Raw genomic sequence first — 23004 nt, forward strand, 5'->3', positions numbered from 1 at the left:
CTTTCAGTAGCGTTCAGATCTTTTTGCTGGGTATTTTTTCTTATGTGTCTGCATTAAATAAGCCCATTTAACAAAACATGATCCTCTTATAAACATGGAATAATGACAGTATCCCACATATGGCTTTCATTAATTTTTGCATGTTCTGAAGTTGCCTTTTTTTCTCCTGAAGGCTGACTTCAGAAACAGAGATTAATGCTACATAATGGCCAAAAGGACTAGCTGAGCAGTCAGCAATTCTAACTTGGGATAGGAGGAGCTTCTCGTTAAGGTTATTTAACCTTTTCATGTTAGAAAGGGTATTTTTTCTGTACAGAACCGTGCTGTATAATCCGCCCTCATCCCATTTGTGATTACTGGTTTGCATTGATTGGACAGGCATCAGCTGATTATTTGCAAGCTTTCTTGCTTCTGAGTCCTGTAAACATTTTGGGTTTTAGCCTGCCAAGGATTGTGGGACATCTCTCCCTTTTCTTCCCAAGACAGCAAACCCAACCCCTTCCTTGCATTCAACAGGAGGAGTTTCAGGTGATGTTTTACCCTGGAGCAATCTTCCCTGTTATCTGCAGCTCCAAACCTTGACAGCTCCTGAGATAGCTGGGCAGTAGACATCCAGATATGTGGAATGCTGTTGTTTGACATTTTTGGCCCCACTTATCATTGTCCATTAGGTTAGGTTTACGGATTAGATTTTGGGTTTTGGATCCATTATTCAACTCAGGAATTATACCTGCAACAACAAACACTGCTGCAAAGGCATCTTTGCAAAGCAGATAGAAGAGATGCAGGGTATGTTAGTTTATAACCCAAGAAATAAATATTATAGCATTTTTTTGTGAATGATGTCAGTAGTTGAGAAAATTCCACTCTAATGGCTATGATTCAACATACCTAGCTGTTAATTAAACTTATGTTTTATGTCCTGAAATGAGGTTACAGAGGAACACATGCAGGGTGTAGCAGTGCTTATGGCAGTGTCTGAACAGAGCAGAGAAAGCTTTCGTTCATGAGCCTGGTGAATCCTTGTCCTTGCGTACCCATCTTTACACCAGTGAGGTAAAAGTGGTGCAAAATTTAGTAAAACAGGTTTATTTCACATGGTTAACATTCTTTCCTTGGCTCTCGTGCTGTTAATACATGTTTGTTTAATATTCTTTACAGAGGATTACCAGGGAAACAGATGAAACAGTGAGCAAATTAGTACTCCTGTGGTCCTAAAGCAGACCTCCCAGGCAGGAGTTGGAACCCAAATGCCTCCTCTCGACCTTTGTGTTGGATTTTGTTTCAAGTTTCCAAACACATGGGGAGAGGGTATGGAAATATTGGTTGGATGTAAGTGTAGGTTGGAGGGTGTGCTGGTGTGCCTGTTATTGCTGTGGGGAGAGGGTCCTGGCCATGGGCAGAGCATCTTGCTTACCAGTTGGGTTGGAGCTCCTCCTTCCCACAAAGCAAACGGAACCACTAGAGGGGCAAAACAAATCCCACAGTGTCCTCTAGCCCCTGCCTGCAACAGCAGCCAAGTGAAAAACTGACCTGGAAATATGGTGGGTGCCTTTGTATCAAGCACTGCTTTCCCTTCCAGATTGTGGATTGTCAAGTTACAAGACGGAAGAAAAGAGAACTTTTTCCTTTTTGACAGAGTGCCCGGCCGGGACAGTACAGGGGTCGTGTGGGTTTCCTAGGGTGGCTGAATCCCAGCAACTTCAATTAAAAGGAAAAAAGAAAAAGGGAGGGAAGCTGAATCATTTTCTGGCACGATTTGTTCATTTGAATGACCTTCACTACTTCTCAATTGGAGTACAGTGGAGGCATGAAAGAATGGTAAAACTTGAATAATTTCCTCAGCTAAAGATGTGTCACTTTTATATTGTCTGTTAATTTTACTCCCTGGTGCTGTACGTCACTCATTTTGGGCTTTATCCGCCAATTCATCTATGCAATCTGCTATCCTGTCCCTGTTTTTAGCTCTCTTTTGCTAGAAGCATCCCCAGACCTATCCTTGACCAGATCTCATTAGGGTGAGGCTCAGGCAGTGCTGCCTGCCCCTGTGCCGTGCCTGCAGCACTGGGTACTGAGCTGTTATGTGGGAAGACAGTGTTTTCTGCGCTCTGCAAATGCAAGGCTGTCTGCTTTCCCACACAAAACTCATCCTAACCTTCCACTGCAAGGCTTTACTCCTTCTGGAATGTGTAATTATGATATAAAGGAGCATAGGGTTTTTTGTGTGTCAGTCCATATCAAAGGTTTATCCCAGTGATGTCAAAATATGTTTGTTTTTTTTTTGTTATGCACGGTATACAATTGAAAAATTCCTTTTCAATTTGTCAGCTTTATAGGTAATGAAACATCCCCATCTTTTGTGCATTTGAGACAAATTAACTCTCCTACAGAATGAGTTACTGGCCACTGCTTGCTTGGGTACCACGTGGATTGCACAGCCCTTGTAGTATTTAGGGGATGTTATGTACCAATTTCAAGTGACTCTGTAATACTTACAATAGTTTGAAAACCCCTGTAAATACAATTCCCTGCTTTTAATCTGTTTATTTACACCATTATCTTTCCAGATCCCAGAGGCTGGGATCACCAGAACCTGCATTGCTCCCAGAGCTACTAAAATGATCAATAATCACATTCCACGTGGGGATCAAATCCTGGTTTATCCCTGCCACACATTCTCATTTGGAGAGAGTTTGGCAATGGTGAGCCACGTGCTGGGCTACTAGGATGGCAGTAAAGATGATTTCTCATTGTGAGAATATACAATTTGCACACTGGAAACGAAAAACATGAAGTGAAATTGAAGTTAACACCCTCTGACATTGTCCAAGCTCCTACAGCACTTCAGCCAGCCAGCCCCCTCCATTTGCAGTTATTTTTGGTAAAGGCAGAACTGTATGTTGCAGACTGATGTAAGATCAGCTGAGAGGTTGCTAATCTCGTGTGTGGGATGTGTTTTTCCTGTAACCATTTGGGAGCAATAAGATGGGCAGTTTGCTTCCTCTGAAAGGATGTTCAGGCATGCTCCATGGCAGACAAAAGCCTCGGCATTTTTCTGAAGGTTATTTGCACAATGGAAATTCCTGAGAAATGTACAGCAAGCCTCTGAGAAATGCTAGAAAAGTGAAGGTCAGGAAATGGCTGAAGGTCTCTCAAGGTGTTTTTGTGTTTTCTCAAACCATGCGCTCCGTGTATGCGTGTGTCTGACAGCTTTCCAAGTCCTCCTCGTTCCTTCTTCGTGGCTCTTCAACTGTTTATTAGGCAGCTATGTCTCTGAGCTGGAACGCGGGCTGCAGCTGTACGAAGCTTTGTTTGGATGCGGGATTCGGCTCAGTTGTGTCTCCCAAAGTACAGGGTGGCTCTGCAAGGAGATGTCCTTCTCCAGACCTTGGAGTGAAGATCTGAATGATTTAAACGGGCATATAGGAGAGCTGGGGATGCCCAGGCTGGAAACTCAGATTTGTTTTGGTGCTGCAGAAGATTTGCTCCATGGATTAAATTGGGCTACAGCAGCACAGTGCTTGTCATGGACAGGATCCATGTGACAGACTGTGGGGGACCATCCTCACCCCTCTCCCTGCCATCTCTTTTGGATTCATAGGGGAATCCAGCGTTACGGCCATCCTTTTGGGGCTGCCCACTTAAGAGGATGCTGCTCAGCTGGGCACAGGTGGGTCTTGCCACATCCATAGGGGTACACCCTAGCCCAAAATATGATGCAGGTGGACAGGCTGGGCTGGAAGGAGTCAATCTCAACCCTCTTCTGCGTCTTGCAATCCTCTTGCAAGAATGAGAAATGCTTTCCTTCACTTAATCTTTACTGAGGAGTGCAGCATGGGTGTCTGCTGGTGCTCAGCCCCTGCCTTTTCACCTCCAAACCCTGTGCTGGAGCATTTGCCTGGTCTGTGCTCTGCAGTGCTGACCTGCCTCCCAGACACGCAGGATGTGCCTTCCCATCCAGATTGGACACACTCCTCTTATGGGCTTTACAGTATTAGAGTGCAGATTTCCTTTGCCTTATTTAGTTTTGGGGAATAAAAAGGAGGCTATTTTGTCTCTCCTGGCAAGGCCAGAAATGTAGAATTTTTAAATCACTTTCCAAAAAACTGATTTCTTTGAAGAAAAGAGCAGTTTGAATTGTAATTATTCTCTTTTGCTGTCTGACAAATTTATTACCTCCTGCATCTAGTGCCCAATAGTGGGTTTTGACTTGCTTAAGAGGGAGAATTCTTTCATGTGCGGCTCCGTTAGTTCCTATCAGAGCCACGGTTTAAAATGTTAATGCTCCTCAGTATTTCTGCAGATTGCATCATTTTCAGTGTTTCATAACTATATGGCAAACGTAATTTGAAACAGATAACAATAGTGCTGTCTGTTTTAGAATAACCATGATTTCCTTGTCATTAAGAGATCTGTTAGCGGGGAGAGGAGGAGAAGTTTTATCTGGATGAGTTACAGATCATATGGTGCAACTGAGTGCTTGCTTTTTCTTTCTTTTTTTTTTTTGCTTCCCTTGAAATTCACAACACTGGACTTTGGTTTGGATATGAAACGATTGGATAGTTTCAAACTCCTGTCTGCACCGAGCAGCTCAGTGCTTCCAGATGGTTTCAATAAGCATCCCAGAAGTGTCGCATCAGCAGCCGATGGCCTGGGCTGCGCGCGTCTCCTCTCCATTTTGAGTCACTTGAAGGAAGGGAGAGCAAAAGACAGAATGTTTATTTGTTGGAGTTGTTTTCTTTTCATCCTTATCCTCTGATTGTCTTGTGCATTTTGTTTCTGAGCCTAAATGTGGCGTTATGTTCAAACGTGCACGTGGCATTCAGAGACTTGCTTTAAACAGATGGGCAGAAGGGGCTGGAAGCCTTTGTTGTGCTCTGGCTGGGCTGAGCCTGCATTCTGCATCTCCTCTGCATGCCTGTGTGTCTGTAGGGCTGCGTGCAGGGCAGGATTTCTACCCTGAAACAATGCAGCAAAAGCCCCACCTAACATGGGAAGGGAGTGATGGCCTCCCAAGTGGGAGTAGGTCTGGCCCATTATCTGCTGTTTGTTTATATTATGATGTGGGGGTTTTGTGTGCTTTTTCTTTGCCTCCCCCCAGCAGTCCAAGATGGGTGGAAATTAAGATGAGATGAACTTCGGGTGCTTGCAGTCGTCACTGGCCTCCTGATCTTGGCTGTGAGTCAGGAACATAACCACAGAAAAAAACTCTCGGAACAAATTAGGGATTTGGAAGCTTAAAGTTGAGAAGAGAGGAGAGAGGCAGGGATTTTTCTTACAGGTTTATTTGTTTTCTGTTGATCATTTCACTTTGTGGCTGAAAGCATAGAGCATCCAAGTGGATCAGTTGGCATTAGCTTCCTGATCCTCGCTAGATCAAAGCATGGTACTTATGGAGGATGGCAGGTCTTCCTGAGTCACAGGCAGGGCACAGACCTCGCCAGCCCTGTCAACCTGCCTGCAATGTGCACCTGAAGTTTCTGCTCCTGCTGCCCCATGGCAATGTGCATTGGGTTACCTGTGGCTTTCAACCATACAAAGATGCTCCTAGCTTAGAAAAACTGTCCTCCTCTTCTTTCTGCTGTAAAGGTTGCACATCTCCCAGTTCATCTCTCCACCTCCTTTGGCCAGAGACATTTCTCATTTCTCCTTACCTTTGGGAAGGGTGAGTGAGTGTGTGCAGCCACAAACGACGTGGAGGTGGTGCAGCTACAGGGCTGACCTATCTCACATCTCCTGAAATATGCGCTGTGCACTCAGTAGTAATGCTCAGTGGCAATCTCCCAGTTGTCAGAGAGGCCCTGTGGTTAAAGGTGATGTGCATTAAAGTGAAGCACAGAGCTGTGAAGTTGTCCCTTGGGTGAATCTTGACCAGTGGATGAGAAGCCTTACATGCCAGCAGCTATCAACAGAATGATGTGAAAACAAAAACTGCTGTATTGGTTAAAAAATATGGGTGCTACATAACAAAGAGTAGAGCATCATTAAGGCATGGTGACTGCTGTAGATTCCTTTACCTGACCTGAATTCACACGCTTTGTTTATAGGTTCCTATCCTGTAAATTTAGATTTGAGGAAATCCCAGCCTTTTATGGTAGCGTTTGAGGGGCTGGAATGCTGTCACAGCCATTTCTGATTCCTCATCTTGATGGGCACGTGATTGCTGGGATTCATTACATGTAGAGAAAACCAGTGACTCCAGAAAGTCCCCAGAGCACTACCACATTCTGTGTGTGTCCTAATACTGAAAGCAGAAGCTTTGTTTGTTACTGGGAAGAACAGAGTCATTGGCTGAGCTCTCGTGCTGGGGATGTTGGAGCAGGGGAGACCTAAAAGGAGATCCTTCCAGTTGGCTGCGGGCTGGGGAGATGAAGCTTTGGGTTGTGAGGGTGAGCCTGCAGCCTCGTGAGAGCGGGGTGGGATGCCTTGCAGTGACTAGGTAAGAGCCACGTGCCGGGAGGAGGTGACATGCTGTGTCCCTGCGCTGCTTCAGCATGGAGGTCTTCCTTACATCTATGCCCAGTGCTGAGCCTGGTCACTGCACTGCTGAGCACTGAGGTAACGATGGCCCTCAGCTGGGATGTCATTATCATCCAGCATCATTTCCTGCTGGATCCAGAGGGCAATTAGGCTTTTGCATGATCTGACTGTACAGACTGGGGGTGTCACACCCAGCGTAGCCCAAAACAATGCCTAGCATTTCTGCAAACTCCCATTTTTCATTATTTTACCAAAGAGGTGTGTGTGTGAGTCAGTTCCTGTGTAACTCATGGGCAGGCTTCAGTTTGGATGGACAGAAGAGCAAATAGCACTACAAAGTGCGGAGCTCCAGCATGGTGGGATCTCTGGATTTAGGTCTCCTTTGGAAGAGTTTTCTTGCATTCATGTGCTGCAAACTCATTCTGACCTGCAGTGGAAGCATCCATCAGCTGTTGCTTAGGATGGCTTTTTGAGACCTGCAATTAAATGTTGGTTTGGTAGCACTGGTTCCAACATCCGCGTCTCCTGCTTTGCACCAGAAGTTTAACAATCCCTCTGTTTCCAGCTTTCTCTCCAAACCAAAGCAGCAAGTTTCCTCAATGCAAACTCCTGCGCTCAGATCCAATCCCCTCCTTTCCCTTTTTCTTCTCTTTTTCTCTCTCCCTCTCACTATATATTTTTTTTAAACTTCCCCCGTTCCCTTTTGAATCAGTGAATGAGAGAATGTCTAAAGTCAGGGAAGGATGGAAACATTTTCTCCTTGGTGAGGTCAGGGTGGGGTGGAAAGTGGAGGGGGCTGCGAGGGGGCAGTTTGAAAACAGGAAACCATGTGGCAGCATGCATGCAGGGCCCAGCTGATGTGAATGAGCTATTGAGAGGGGAGAGATTTGCTGCCTAGCCCAGCGTTAGAAAAACTGAGAAACCCTGTGTTTGCCTTTTTTTTTTTTTTTTTTTCTCAAAGAAAAAAAGCTCTGCTTCTCAGTTAGAATAAATGAGATAAACTTGTATTTTTCTGAGTACGAGTTACTGAAATCTTTTGCTTCCTTTTTTTTCTTTTTTTTTTGGGGGGGGGTGCACTGATTACATCGTAAGTTTCCATCCCCATTTTGGAGAAGCGCTGCGCCTGAATTTGTCTGTCTGTCTGTCTGTCATCCACCTGGCCCCAGGGCAGAGGGAAACACAGCCGTCCTCCCTTTCCTCACTTCTCCCAAAATGCGTCCCTTCACTTCTCCATCTTTGTATCGAGCAAACAGGCTGAGAGCTTGAAGCAGGAGGTGCAAGGAGCTGCCGATGGAAAGCTGCTTCTTTTTCCTCCTCCACTCCCCTCTCTTTTTTTTTTCTTCTTTTTTCCTTTCTTTCTGAGGAGATGAATCATGCTCCCACAACTGTAAAGACATTTTCAAAGCTGAGAACACTGGTGGTGCAGTACTAAAAAGGCAAGTAGGGCCGTCCCAGCTCAGGCCAGGAGGGAGTGGCTTTATTTAATTATTTTCTTTCCTTTCGCCCTGTGCTGTCATTAGAAATTTAAACTTAACGCAAAACCGAGCCTTCCTGCCTGCTCGGCTGAACGGCGGACGGACTCAAAAGGAAGAAAACACTTTTTTTTGTTGTTTCTTTCAAATCTTTGTGTGCTGAAAGAAAACTCACATTGCTGACAGTACTTACTTTGGATACAGTGATCGACTTTTTTTTTTTTTTTCTCCTTTTTTTTTTTCCTTCTGAATCAGACACGTCGTGGCTGAGCCTTCCTCTGCTTTTCTCCCTTGGAGCATCAGGGTTTCTATCGCATCTGTCTGGCTTTTGTTCTCTATCAGAATTTTTATTCTGATGCTTTTGGGATATCAGAGTTGTCTGGAAAACTTTTTATTATTCGTATTCATATAACGGGAAGGCTGATACCATTCTTAGCAGCTACAAAAGAAGTAATAATCATATGTATAAAGCTCTCTCGATATACCTTCTGTTTTCTATAAGTTCCTGTGTTTGTATAAGCAAATCTGTTCCAAGAAGACTTTATCAACCGGTCGCAGCTCTGGGATTTTCTTTTTCCTGTTGAGAGGCTCGGAGCGGCGGGGACTTCTTTGAGCACGCGTGCGTGTGGCCAGGAGCGCAGCAGGCACGCTGGGGTTCATGGTGGGCTCTGCTCCCTACACTGTGCCTCTGCTCGCGGCCCTCTGGACAAAATGTACGAACGGCACAAGAGGCGGTACAGCCTGTGCGACATCTCCAAGGTGGACAGGACTGTAGATGTGGTGTTGTTAAAGGTATGGTGGTTGTTTACGTTGCTTATCCTGCTCCTTCTCTCGGGTGCTGCAGGTTGGGGTTCAGGAGGAGCTTGCGCCCTTCAGCATGCAGACGGGTTGCAGTCGTGAGCGTGAAGTGGTTTGCTGTTATCTCAGAATTATCCATCGTAGCATGCAAACACACTTCCAGAGAACCATTCTGGCCATCTTCCCCCCCCCGGTCTTTTCTCCCCATTAAACACTCCTGTTGTATTTTGCAAACCTCACAAGTCACAGGTGGTTTTTCTGTGCCTTTCTGTCAAGGATTTTCATTCCCAGTGTTCATTTTTGGAGTGAAATGTGGCCCCCCACCCCTTTCCCCAAAGATATATCCTGCTGAAAAAGGCATGGTGGATCCTCCCTTGCCTCTGTTTTTTGTTTATATTTGAAAGGTGTCGTTCTTATTGTTTGGGTGTGAATTTTGTCAGAAGATTGGTCAGAGCAAGAGCCGGCAGCAGCTCTTGGCTACTTGTCCCAGCGTTCCTTTGCTAATCTAAAATTAGCAAGCGCTCCACCAAATGGCACAGTGGCAGTCTGGGAATGTCTTCTCCCTAACAGCTTTTTGGAGCTTCAGCAGTTTCCTGGCAAAGTGGATGGAAATCGGAAAGCAGCCAGAGAGACTGCAAAACACAGCTTGCCTCTGATATCTTAACTCCTGAACGAGCGTTTCTTTCTGCCTCTCTTCTTCTCTGTGTCCTTTTCTTAGCAGAGGCAGTGGCTTTCTGCACCACCATGGGGCTTCTTTTGCACAGGTTTTGCTGCATGCACGTTTTCAGGGCTGGTACAAAGACTGAAGAGATAAATATTTTTATCTTCAGCGATCCTGGCTCTAATTCACATGCACTAGAATGGGCCTAGCACTTCTTAGGTTAATTAGCATCGTTTAGGTATGAAAGTTGTTTTTCTTTTTCACTTCAATTGAATGAATCATTTGGTGTTTTGTTTTTTTTTGTTTGTTTTTTGTGTGTGACACCAAGCAGAAATAACTACAGCTAGCTTTCTGTACCAACTCGATCCTGTTGAGTAATGTTTGAACCTTTATCTTAATGTCTGAATCCCGTGGGATTCAATCTCTGGATAAACCTTATGAGTCATTGAGAGCTGTAGACATACTGTGCACACACTACTTGTGTCAAATCACTGCTTAATGAGACTGGGATAAGGGGTACCCCTGACAACTATGGTTGCAAATATAAAAAAGACAGTCTTTTTCTCCATGAAGAGTATCTGGATGCCTTGGTTGAAATGTAATTCACTATAATTATCTGACTTCAGTATTTCTGATGTCATTAGTTCCCTAAATTAGTTTTTGTTCAGCAAAGCTTAGATTTTATAACAAAGTATGGCTCTTGTTAGTTCCCACTAGTATTTTCCTAATTGAGTTTCAAAACTGTGGGTTATGATGTCTGTTCCTGCAAATGACTCAGTGTCCATACATGTGTGCATGTGTGCACGCATTGCTGCTCTGAACATCGGCTGTAAATAGTGCAAATGTTTAAAATAGAGGGTGCTAGTGACAGCTATGTTACAAGCAGCTTAATCTTGTTATTTAGTCATTCTTATGCTTTAGCTGGTTTCTATAGCATAACCAGTAGATTAAATTAAATTTTGATGATCCAGGGATCTAAGCCAGCATTAGACTGCGTCAGTGGCAGATCATCTCTTGACGTTAATGGGAGCTGGATCAGACCCTTAACGAGAGAGCTATTTGGGATTTGGGTTTTTTTTGGTTGGTTGGTTTTGTTTTAAATTAAAATACTTATCTAGGTCACCATATTTCAGTGTGTAGGCTTTTCTTAAGTGTCAAACATTGAATAGCAAATAAATATCCTTACAGCAAAACCAAATAGAGTCTCCATTTACAGTGTTTGATTGGAATGAAATTGGGACAAGATACCTGCTAAGTGCCTGACACCTTTCAGTTTGGCCTACTGATCAGCTTGTGCAAGCTGTCTTTTCTTTGGATGGTAGGTGAATATGTTCTTTTCTTCATTTGAAGATGAGGAACTCAGTAATAATGACATAGGAAAGAAAAACAGCTGATGGGGAAGGCAACTGGAACAAGCTGTGAACAAAGAATGTCTTTTGTCATTTTGGCTGCTATGTGTTTATGGATGGTATTTTTGTAGAACCACAGAATCATTTGAGTTGGAGGGGACCCTTGAAGGCCAGCTGGTCCGACTCCCCTGCAATAAGCAGGGACACCTACAGCTGATCAGGTGCTCAGGGCCCCATCCAGCCTGATACAATTGCAAAAGAATTTTGGTTCCTACCAACTGTTTTGCAATGCATGTGCCTTCTTAAGGATTGCTATGTTGGGGCTAAAATTTTCCATGTTTAGATTGTGCCTGAAAAAGTGGTTTGTAAAGTTACAAAAAAAAAAACCTCAGCAATTTTGAGGGCTGATGCACACAGTTATTTTTTGCTTTAAGATATGTTCCTCTTCCTCCCCACACATGAGCACCAGAGGCAGTGGGTAAATCCATGTCTTAGCTTGCTGTTGAGGTAGAATTTCATCTTCACTGTAGCTCTTTTTGCTGCTCCAGCAATGCAAACATGATGTTCTTGGTTATTGCCCACAGTGGTTTGCCACTGTACAGAAAGCCCTAGTTGATGCAGAAATGGCATAACAATTTGACATCATCTTTCCTTCTGGGATCGCATTGCAGCAGATGAAGAAGGTGTGCATTGGGTGGGATATCTGCTTGCTGAATGGTTAATTGAGCCCAGTCAGCTCCAGGCAGGGTAAAGCAGTTTGCACTGCGTTATTCCTAGGCCCAAAATGGGAAGTCTCAATGGGCCCGTGTGTGAGTTGGCAGCTGTATCCCATGTGGTGCCTGCCACCACAAATAGAGCTGTCTGGGGACAGAATACAGATACCACCAGAGCTGGCACCTTGCAAGTACACGCAGTTAGAGAAGTGTCCAAGTCTGGATGACAAGACTGTTCTTTGCAGTTAGGGAATAAGAAATTGGCTTGTTTTGAGGATGGGAGACTGAGCAGTCACAACTGGAAATGTGTTGTTTTTTTCATTTTTTTTGTTGATCCTGTCTACATTAAAGCTCTGTAGATGAATGCTCAAGCTCTTACTGGTAAGCAGAATGTCTTAAATAGGGAAAAAAGTTTTCAGTTAGCTGCCCTTTGGATAAACAGATGTCACTGAGCTGCACCGTCTTCTTTCCCGCTTTGGGGTCTGGGGCTGAGGGAAGCACTGTCCTTTGTCATTGAGCTTTGTGGCCCTAAAGCAAATCTAAACTTTGATCCTGAAAACAGTATCTACCCACAGTGATTTTGTTCCTGAAGGGTTCAGTAGTAAGAGGTGCATGTATTACGATGCAGAGAACTTGATTTGGTCATGCCTCGTGTAGAACTAGAACAGGGAGGATAGCTTAAATGAAATGGAAGGGTTTTTACACAAACATTTATGTGCCCAAGGTTAATTGCTCCCATTTTCAGTCAGAACTTGTTATTTTTTATGTAAAGCCATTGTTCTTGTATTCAAAGCTTAATTAAAGGTTGTTATTAACAGGGCTCTAATTCTGCTACTGGCGGAAGATCCCCCAGTGCCAAGGGCGGAAAATGTTCTTGGGCAAGATGCTTACTTTCCCATTTGGGACATTGCCAGGAAGAAAAGTGTACTCTAGGAATTCAGCATTGCTGTTATACCGCAAAGTGCTAATTTATTCAGCCATTTAATATGTCCTGTGGTTGTAGGAGCCTCTTCCTTTAGTGTGGTTCTTTTCAGCACTGTGTGCTTGTTGCTGTGAGCAAGGACCTCCATGAAAAATTGTTGTACCAGTACTGGCGTTCAATAGAGGTAGAAGATTTGATGCTGTGTGTTGACTATACTAGTTGATAAGTAGATAATAGGAAAGTGTTGTCACTTCGTCCTTTTTGAGATACATTGGAGGATGGTCTCTGTGTCCTTCATGCACACTGTAAAACCTTCCAGTAAGCTTAAGGCAAGAAAATACACAGGGAGATGCAGTTTTACATAGATATTGTAAGTAAATTGATATGTCCCGATGCTATCTGGAAAGGTGATTATCAAAGCATTGCTTTGAATTTTTGCTCTTGAGCTTTGTGCAGGTGCAATTTGTTTGTATCAGTGGCTGCCGAAGGAGGATGGTGGAAATCCTTTTCCAGGTGCCCCATCCCTCACACTGCTCTTCCAAGAGTTTTGCAGGATCTTAAAAGGTGTTTGTTTGTTTTTTTTTGGAAGGGGGTGAATTAGCTTTAATCTATAGTTCAGGAATTAAAAGGCAACAACCAGATTATTCTGTTACCAACGAGGCTGTAAAGTTAGAAGTTTGTTAGAAGAAACATTGAAAAGAGTATCCTACAGGAATTTTTTTGAGTTCCTAAAGAAAAGCTTAGATTTGCATTAAAACTTTTGAGACAGTTTTTATCATTTCTGATTATGACACAGATTAGTCATAATTGCAATTAAAGAAATAAGTTTAATTTTTGCTTTTCTAATTCTTCTATAGGTTATTCAAATCTTTCCTAATGTCCATTACTGCTCAGTATGGTGCACAAGTACTTAATGATACACCAAGCAAGCTCAAATTACTCCATTAAATATTTTCCTTTATGCTAGATTGGAAGCTGGAAAAAAAAAAAAAGAAAAAGAAAAAAAAAGAGGAGAGAGAAATGGAAACTTATAAAATTAGGACAAAGTTAAAACAATGTGGAAAGAAGATGAATCTCTAGAGATTTGCTAGGAAGCGAAAGCTAAAATCGTGTTCCTTCTGCTCAGGGATGTTTGGTGCTGATTTATACTGGTAACTGTGATGGTGACAAGTGCAAACTTTCAAAGCAGGAGAAGATTTCCTGAGAGGTCAGTGTGTTCCTGTTGTGAAATGGAAGCGCTGTCAGAAGAGTTTAGATGAAACCAGAGGGAGAAAGAAAAGGGCTTTGCTACGGTTATCACCCCATCTAAATCTTCTGAGCTACAGGAAGGCCTGGCAGGTTTGGGAAGCTCCAGTGCCTGCCTTGGAAGGGAAGCTCTCATGCAGGGGCAGTCCCTTGTAGGAGGCTGTGAAGGCCATGACAGCTGGTCCCCAAAAGCCAGCGCAGCAGAAGTGAGGAGAGGCAACTTTGAAACGTCATCTGAGGAGGAGGAACAGATTCTGGTGGGCAGACTCTGAGAGGTCTGGAAAGGGTTAGAGAACTCCCCCGGACAGATGGGTGTGCGGGGGAAAGGAAGGAAGAGCCGAGGGAGATGCTGAATAGGAAGTAGAGGGAATAGAGGCTGGCGGCCACTAATAGCTCCCACATGATGGAGAACATCGCGGCCTGTTTGGCTCGCAGATTGTCTAGTGCTGTCCTTTTCTTATGCAGAGAGGCTTCTGTATTAAGTCACGTCGAGTTTCAAATTAAACGTCTGCAGGAAAATGTCTCTGAGATTCAGGAAATACAGGCATGCGTGCCCAGAATGAGCAGCACGACTGTCTGCTGCCTGCAGCCCCAGCTGCTGTCCTGAAGCCCTCTTTGGACATTCGGTCTGCTAGCGTTTCACAGGCACACAGAAAATCCTCCGGGATTCACTTTTTGGTGCCTGGGGACATGCTCCCATGATTCATTCAGAGTCTGAGCTGCAGATAAACACAGTCAGGCTTCGGCATGGAAAAATAACTGGTTCTCTCCTGGCATGCTTTCAAATGCAGCATATTGAAGCTCTGTTCCCAGGGACTGTTTCTTATTGCCTTCTGCCATCTGATCAGCGCGTCCTCTCTGCTCGTACCGCGGCGATGTGGGATGCCCAGCAGCAATAGGCTATAATCAGTGTGGGCATAGTGGAAAGCAAGGGGTTTTTTTATTGTCTTCTGTGGCCGTCAGCCTGAGGTCCTGTTGTCAAGCTCCTCTTGTGGCTGAACAAGGGCTAAGGGAAATAGGGAGGAATCGTTTTGTTATGTATGAGATGCATGTGTCTGCAAAATTCCAAAGCAACCTCATTTCTGATTATCTCATGCTAATACATCCCCCTACCCTGGTGATCAGGTGCTTTTATGATGGCATTTTGTCTGCAGCCCATGCTGTCTGCACCCTCAGTTCAGCTGCTGAGGAGGGAAAGCAGTACTCAGTGTTCTGCAATGTATGATGGGTTTTATGTTTTCAGTTTCTGTGGACCACCCAGTTTCCTGAGAGCTGCAGTAAACCTCCTTCAAATCCTGTCTGGTCTCTTTTTGGCATAGGGAACGCTTATGTATAGTAGTGGTTTCCTTTGTTAGTGTTTTGGTGGTGATTACTATTATTCCTGAATTTGGGCTGCTGAGATAAATACTTCATAATGCTTCATTTTGTGCACAACCATGTACGTTTGAAAAAACACCTTAAACTTCAGTGTTACTTTCTCATTACTGCTTTTTCTAGAAAAAAAGAAAAAGCAGACATTTTCAATACTTGGCAAAGGATAGAGCTGGCTGGGTAATGGGAAAAATATTCAAATCTCTTTTGAAAAAATGCCAATGTCTATAATGCATTTTCAGGGAATGACTCAACTGGTTCTATTAAAGGAAAAAATATAACGTTAATTCAGCCTAATTTAATGTGTTCTACCGCAGTCAACTGGTTATAAACAGTCTTGAATCTTCTAATTCTTTGCTTGCTTTCTGATAATTATTGAATAGAGTGCTGCATTATCATTTTTCAGCAGTGCATGTTAATATAAACCAAGAGCAGTTTCCATTAATTTGATGGAGCAACATCGGTGTAAGAGTAAGAAGAATGAGACGCAGCGTCTTCAGGAAAGAGTAATGTGCAAACCATTCAGAAGGAGGCAGGATTTGATTTTATATCAAGATGGATCGTTCCTTCATTGTGTGGATTTGAGCAAATTTGCATTTATCCTCCCATGTATGTTCAGACTCAATGTCTAGATGTGCCTTTAATTATATGTACTCCAAAGTAGGCTGTGCTCTGGCTCAAGAGAAAAGAATATTAATCTGATGTTTATTGACTTTACAGCTCTTCTAAGGCTGAAAAATATGTATAGACTCTGTGGTGAAGTTTAATTGCTGAGGTTAGATACCTCTGAGCCTTGTGAACAGGCTGGTTCTTCCACTGAAACAATCAGAAAGGTGACCCACTGTCTATGCAACATTTAAAGCTAAATGTCTTTGTTACTTTGGAAAATAAGGAATCCTTCTTTTAATTATTTGCTTTAAAAAAAACCTTTTCTCGAGCTTCAGACTGCCTTTCCGCTGCCTCTTTCACTCTGCACCCTTTGTTAACGTGTCTGTGACTATCTGCTGACGAAGGTGCTGTACTGAAGCCCATGTGTGTGTGCAACTGGTGAAATGGTGTGGGGCAGCAGACAAGAGAGAAGATGGGTATGCATGTGTGTGCAAATGCATATGTTTGAGCAGCAGTGCAGGAAAGGACTTGAGATGTGTGTGCATAGGAGAGTCTGATGGGGATCTTATATTAATGTATATATGAGGATTCAAGGAGCAGAGGCAGGGAGCAATTAATGGGAAGAAAACCAGGCTGTGGAATACCTGGAAGCAGGGAGAGATGCCCAGGGCTCTGCACCGACTCACCTTGAGCCCTCACTCTGGTAGAGCATGAGGCCTTTGGATCTCCCAGGAAGCTCATTTTTCTCCTCTCAGACCTTCCTGAGCATGAGCTGCTGGTTGGGAAGATCATGGCATCCTCTCTGCTGGAGGATTTTACAGGCGTGTTGTATGAAGGCCTCTCAGATTGTAGCCAAGCTTGACTTGGAACAGCACAAAGGGACTAAGTGATCTGTCAAGGGCCCTTCCAACCGCATTTTGTCATCGCAGAAGTATGGAGGGGGACAAGACTTGATCAAGAAATATGTAGTGCAGAAAGCAGCCGACAGGTCTTAGGGGAGTGCTGGCTTTGCTGAGAGCTCAATGGAGGCCCTGGAGGGAGACTCTCCATTGCAGAGCAGTGGGTGCAGGCCAGGCTGGGACAGCAAATCTGTGCTCATCAGCTCATGAGAAGAGGAGGAGGAAGGTGGGTTCTTAGAGCAGTGAAGCCCCATCAGGAGTAGAAGGGTCCTGGGATAAGGGATGAGTCTGGTGAAGAGGCGCAGGATGACTAAGGAAATTTGGTGACAGGTTAGAGGCAAAAAAGCAAAAATTCTGTCTGTCAGAGAAGAGGGAAAGGAAAGCTAAAGAGAGGGTAGGAGAAACATTTGTCATGTGAAGTAAGACAAGTCATCCGTTTGAGCAACTATTTAGCTAGAACATGTGAGACCCTGTGTGTTGAAGCAAGTGAGGAGCAGCCAGGCGGGAGGGGAAACAACTTCTGGGTTTGATCTCAATGGGATTTGTGTTTGGAAAACGCGTTCATCTAGGAAGAGCAGCCAAACTGCTGAAGACGAGAGAGTGAAGGGGTTTCCAGACCAGTTATAGACAAAAGCAGTGAGAAACATGTGTTGGGTGAGCCAAGGGCCATGGATAATCCAGCAGAGTTCAGGGTCGAGAAGTTGGACTAAAGAACCAAAGTGAGGAAGAGTAAAACACAGGAAGAAGGCTGAGCATAGATCAGTCATCCCTACTGAAAGACTGGAAGTTACAGACCGGATGAGGAGCAGTGTGAAATGATAAGGCTGATGTTGAAATAAAGCATGTGATGTTTCAGTGTTAAATGGGATTTTCTAACACAGTCATCGATGCAGTTATTGCAAACATGTGAAGTCAGATGTACAAAGTGCTTCTGGTTCTTACCATGACTTGGACACTTCTGTAGCCCTCATTTCTACATTATCAGAGTTCCCTGCCATCTTTAGGGTAGTTACACTTGGAGCAGTACGGGTAGTAAGAAATTACTATTCTTTAGATAGTGAACTGAGAAAGTAGGGGAGTACCTTGCCTGCAATCCCACTACAAATGGAAGTGAGAACTGAAGCCAGGTCTCTTGAGTTCTCCACCAGTAGCTTAAACTCTGGCTCATCCTTTCTCCAAACTCCTGCCTTGAGCGGGAGCCACTTCTCCCTCATACTTTCCACAGAGAAACACAGTTTTTGGCATATCGTAGTGCTTTGTTTAGCGATACTGAAGAAAATAATGGTAAATTACTTTTGCGATTATTATTATTATTATTATGGAATTAAGCCATAACTATGTATCCATTGGTCGATGCGGAATTAAGTTGCAGAAGAGGCTAATGGGGATGATAGCAAAAGCAGCCTTTTTTTTTCTTTTTTTTTTAATTTGCTGTTGCATTTTCTTTCAGATAAACCGTGAAAGCTGGTGCTCACTGGAGCCATGTCCTGACTCTTCGCTGCTGGAGCGCAAGCGGACAGGAGAGTCTCCAGGTAAGCTGTGGGTTCTTGACCAGCATGCATTCAGTAGAGCATCCCTCTTGTTCTCCTTGCTGCTTTCCTCAACTTTTCTTTCCTTTTTTTTTTTTTTTTTGTCATCCTAACCTCAATGGAAAAAAATATATAAGCTAAAGAAAATGTGTAACGAGTCTATAATGAGTCACTGTTAGTACAGAGTGAGCTGAGTGGTGCGTCGCCTTCTTAACTGTGCACTTGAAATGTTTCAGTATTTCAGTTTTCTATCAGATTTTAGACGTGCGATGGAGAAAACAGACGTGTTCTCTAGTCAAAATGGTAATATAATAAAAGGAAAAAAACCCAAAAATTCTCATAATCCATATTCAGATGAAGATTAGCGGCTTCATGGGGTTTTTTGCTTACTTATTTATTTTTTTCTTCAAAGTTCCCATGGTTTCCAGACTTCAGGAAACAGAAAGGCAGTTCAGAGCCATCGTTCCCACACCCTGCCCACAGTCCTGCATGCTGGCGGGTGCTCTGTCTCTTCCACAGGGACAGAAAATCTCGTCTGGCAAGTTTCGAAGAGGGCTTCGTGTCCAAGATAGGAAAAAAAAGCACTTCCTCTCATTGAATCATGCGTGTTCAAAACAAATACAGTAATTTACCACAGCTCTGAGTAGAGACTTTGCTTGGACTTTTCATTGAGTACTTGTTTTACTGGCAATGCGTGTAGAAATCTCACCTGAGTCTCCTTCAATTCACCTGAGATGCTTGAAAGAAAAATGGGGATTGAATCACTATTGAATTGAAATTCAAACCCCATCTTTTCAGAGCATGGGCTAGGAAGTGACATTTTGGGTGACTGACCTGAAGGGCTTATTCTAGCTAGAAGTCCTAGCTCCCATTGAAGTGAAATAAGCCTTTCTTCTAATTTTATCTTTTTTCTCTCCTCTCCTCCTCTGCTCCTCTCCTCCTCTTCAAATAATAATAATAAAAAATGCTGTGACTTGCAGGTTAGGATAGTCATGATCAGTGAATAGCTATTTTGCTAGTGTTTTACAAGAGAGCCTGCAGTATTATCACACTGCTTCTTTGCTAATTATTTCCCTGCATCCCTTGAGTCTATGTGTGATGCTTTTATGCTTTGGACTTTTTGTGCTCCATCTGGCTGCAGAATTACATGTGCTCATTTGACTTGATGAATTTATAATCATGCAGACATATGGGTCAATATTAGTTATATACTTGTTATCTGATACAATATTATGCTATAGAAATATATGTAGTATACAATCAGTTATATCTGCAGACATAAATTAATTACAATAGTACATGTCTGTAACACACTGAGGCAAGCTGGAAGATGACAAGGGAAATCTTGTCATCTTGTCTGACTGCAGCAGCAGGAAGAGCTCAGCCTCTGCAAGTGCTGGCATTCCAGAAATAATGTAATGACTGCTCACATGTAATGTGAAAGTACACAACTTGAAAGGGAATTACAACTTTTTCACCTACTGAATAGTCCTGCAGTAATCAGTTGTAAGGAGACAGTCCTCAAATCTTGGAGGAAAACTTCAGGAATTGTAGCTTCTCGTTTTCTGCACATGCTTTGGAGCTGCATTGCAGCTACTTAGTTATCAGTGTGGAATAAGAGGGCTCAGCCCCATGTTGGAGGCTGTGAGGCTTAGGAAAATGTATGTAAGGGAGTTATTTGGAAATTTTCATCCTAGGGCTTTTTGCTGTGTAGCTTTTTTCTTCTGTATCATGTGGAGAAGTGTGTTGCCATCATGTCTGTGGAGTGGCATGCAGTAAGGATAAATGGATAAGTGCAGTAATGCAATAAATGAGGTGTGTGCAGTGTGATGGGGGCTGGTCCACATGCCCCAGTGCTGTGACAGCGCTGCCAGCAGGGCTCGGAGGGTCATGGGTGGGAGCAACTGAGAGACAGAGGTCAGCATTGTGCAATGTGTGCATGGTTCAAAACAGCAGGGCGAGCCCAACAAACTGAGAAAAGGAGGGGGGGGAACTCATATATCCTCCTGAAACAGCCAAGGTGAGGTAAGAGTCAGGACTTGGAGATAAACACCTCAGCACAGATGAGGGGAGATGTGGGGTCCCCCCACCTCTCTCTGCTCCTCCTTGCCTTCCCAGCCCTCTTCCACCCCTCACTGTCACTCGCTGGCTCCTGCCGGGCCTCTCAGTGCTGCTGTGATTTATCGGCTGGGCGAGGTATCCGTTCGGTGGTGCATCTGGACCGGCCCTGCTCATTTTCCACTGGAACGTGGCTCGAGCTCCTTTGTTTTTCAGTCTGGGCTTGGACAAGCTCTGCCATCTGCCAGCTGGCCAGCGGGCCGCATCCTGGCCCTCTCTCTTACAGCCACTCCGTCTCAACTTTGCTTTTCCCTTCTTTATTTCTTTTTACTTTTTTTTTTTTCCCCTTTCTCTCCCCTCTCCCTTATCCCCCTCGATTATGGAAAAGCAGTTCAGATTTTCCAGGTTTACTGAACAGGGAAAAGGCTGAGGGAACACTTGTTCCTTCTCCAACAAGTGCTTTTCCAGCTCTCCCTGGCGTGGAAACTCCTCAGAAGGGTGATGGGGTTTCCAGCCAGCTTTACCATCCCCATGGCCCCGGGGCAGCACCTTTGCCTCCATCCCTTCCACAGGGAAGGGGAAAAAAAAAAGTGGCTTCGAGCTACCCAACCCAAATCTGTATTCCCTGTGTTGATGTGTGAGCCTGCCACAGCCAAGGATGGAGTTTATTGGCTATTATTTAAGAGCAAACAAGTGTTTTATTGCCCTGGCTCCTCTGAAGGAAGCTGAAGTGTTTTGGAGGCATCTTGTTTAGGTACAGTAGGTTGAAAAATAACACTTTTTTTTTTCCTCATAAATACTAATAATCAGCAAGTATTTTTAACTGGGAGAAAAGAATGTTCAGTTCATGCCAAAATTGTCACTGATACCTCTGCTTGCAGGCTGAAAAAAAGTGAAATGATATATTGGCATTATGGATGCAGGCACATAGCCCTTAAGGTTTTTGGAAGGAATGGGCTTTCTCAACGGCTGGGGTGCATTTCTGTGCTGCTCATCACTCCACTACAAACAGCTGGAGGTATTTGAAATGGAAGGAAGAGATGCGATATGCTTAGATTTAAATGTCAGCAATTACGAAAGCTTGTGAAATTGAAATAAGTGCCCAATTTTTGAATCTTTAAAAAGTAAAACTTGTCATAGAAGACTTACTGTTACTTTTCCAGTGGGAAATATAGAAGAAGCAATCAAGTAATGGACTGATGAGCATTTCAAATGCACCTTGGCATTTATATGTTAGAGGAAATTAATTGTTTTTAATTGAGAAAGTTAATATTGTTGACTTAGATACTTACTGAATATAAATCTAATTTGGCAGTCACTGCAGTCAATAGGAAAAATAATACCCTGTTATGCTCAGTGTGAGGTACTGACATGTAGCGTATCACTTTGTTTGTATGCTCATGTCTGTTTAATGCAGAGTTGTTTGTGCAATGTACTTCAGTGGTGCATTCCTAGCCTTCAAAAAAATGAGTTTTTAACTCTTGAATAAATTAATAAAAATTTGTCATCCCGTTTTTAAGAGGTGAATTCAATTTATAAACCTGTGCTTGCTGTTGATTTAAACTCTTGAATTGACTGAGCGTATGTGAGTTGGAGGTTTGAATGCTACAGAAAGCATCAGACCATAACTTTTTCTGCTTTGCTCCCACAGAGTGTGAGAACTTCTTGGAGGATGGGCTGAGCAGCATCTGTGCCTCATCACAGGGTGTCCTTAAAAGAGAGTCTGGCAGCGAGTCTGACTTCTTCTCCTTGCCTGGTGATGGGATGGAAGATCTTGTCTTTGGGAAGGTAGGAAAATCTGATTGGGATGCGGGTAAAAAAAGTTTCAAGACCTGATTCTATAAATTCATACTGCAACCTTCTTGTTTTGGTTTTGCTGGTGAGTTAGAGACCTGGAAGGGATGGACCTGGATGGTGTAGATGGGAAGGAGCTCTTCAGATGCAGCAGTTCGAGGGGTACATTTATGTACACTGTGCAACCCCCTGATGTTGAAGAGATGAAAGCAATTGTGACTGCACAAAAGTAAATCAGACATTAAATAGTTGAAAAAGCGGATTTTCTTGTAAGGTCATTAATGACTGCACAGATGATATGGAAGCCATCTTTAACTAATGGAACAGAGAGCTTTCTCCAGCAAACATAACCTCTGTACTGACACATTCAGAATCATATACTGCAATTCTCAGAAGAACTAGTGTTCTTCTTTAAATTCAGTGTGACTCCCTTAATAGGAAGGAAACACTCATTCCAAATAGTTAAGGCCAATTCCAGGGAATAGCTTTGTTTCCAGGGCAACATACCTCTAATGCCTTTTTGCGTGCAAGCCGAAGGAAAATGTTTTCAAGTTTGTTTAAAATCAACAACAGAAGTCATTACTAACCTTAGTCATCTCTGTGCCCTTTGTGTTGCTCATGGATGAGAAGAGGAGGGAGGAGTGGGTGAAACCTGAGATACAGAACCAATCTCCTGAGCAGAGCATGCCTCACTTCAGCACTGCCATTCTGCCATCTGCATTGGGGCTGCCCAAAGATATTCAGGGGACAGTTGGCTTTTGCCTTTTGAAAACCATCTTGCAATTGACACTTCTGTGCTTCTTGCCATAAGTAGATGGTGAGAAAGCACACAGGAGGTGGTGCAAATGGACACAAGCCTCCATTGATCAGCCACATTGTTGATCACAATCTGCTTTGGTTCTACATGGCTTTAAGCAGCTCAAACCTACCTCCTCAAGCAGATGCAGTTCTTGCTCTGATAAACTAAATTTTTAGAGCAGGTTTCACACTTGCTTGCAGAGAAATATATTTAATGAAACAAAATTCTGTTTGGTTAAATCAAATCAGATGATGGTGAATATTTTCCAGCAGGACGGGAAACACCACAGTCTGGGCTAAGTGATC

General features: G+C 43.6%; 1 protein-coding gene across 10 annotated transcripts in view; it reads left to right on the top strand.

The window, feature by feature from the left end:
* AKAP13 (A-kinase anchoring protein 13) overlaps nucleotides 1–23004 on the top strand; it is a 195681-nt gene that overhangs the window by 117334 nt on the left and 55343 nt on the right. For 8 of the 10 annotated variants that reach the window (XM_048956244.1, XM_048956245.1, XM_048956242.1 and 5 more), the window contains 2 exons: nucleotides 17970–18051; nucleotides 21758–21894. In XM_048956244.1, the coding sequence (XP_048812201.1) occupies nucleotides 17970–18051; nucleotides 21758–21894 (219 nt within the window). Of the gene's footprint in view, nucleotides 1–7915; nucleotides 8745–17969; nucleotides 18052–21757; nucleotides 21895–23004 lie in introns of those variants that run through there. The other 2 variants (XM_048956249.1, XM_048956251.1) reach the window with 2 other exon arrangements.

The sequence above is a fragment of the Lagopus muta genome, chromosome 10, assembly GCF_023343835.1.
Source record: "Lagopus muta isolate bLagMut1 chromosome 10, bLagMut1 primary, whole genome shotgun sequence".
NCBI lineage: Eukaryota > Metazoa > Chordata > Aves > Galliformes > Phasianidae > Lagopus > Lagopus muta.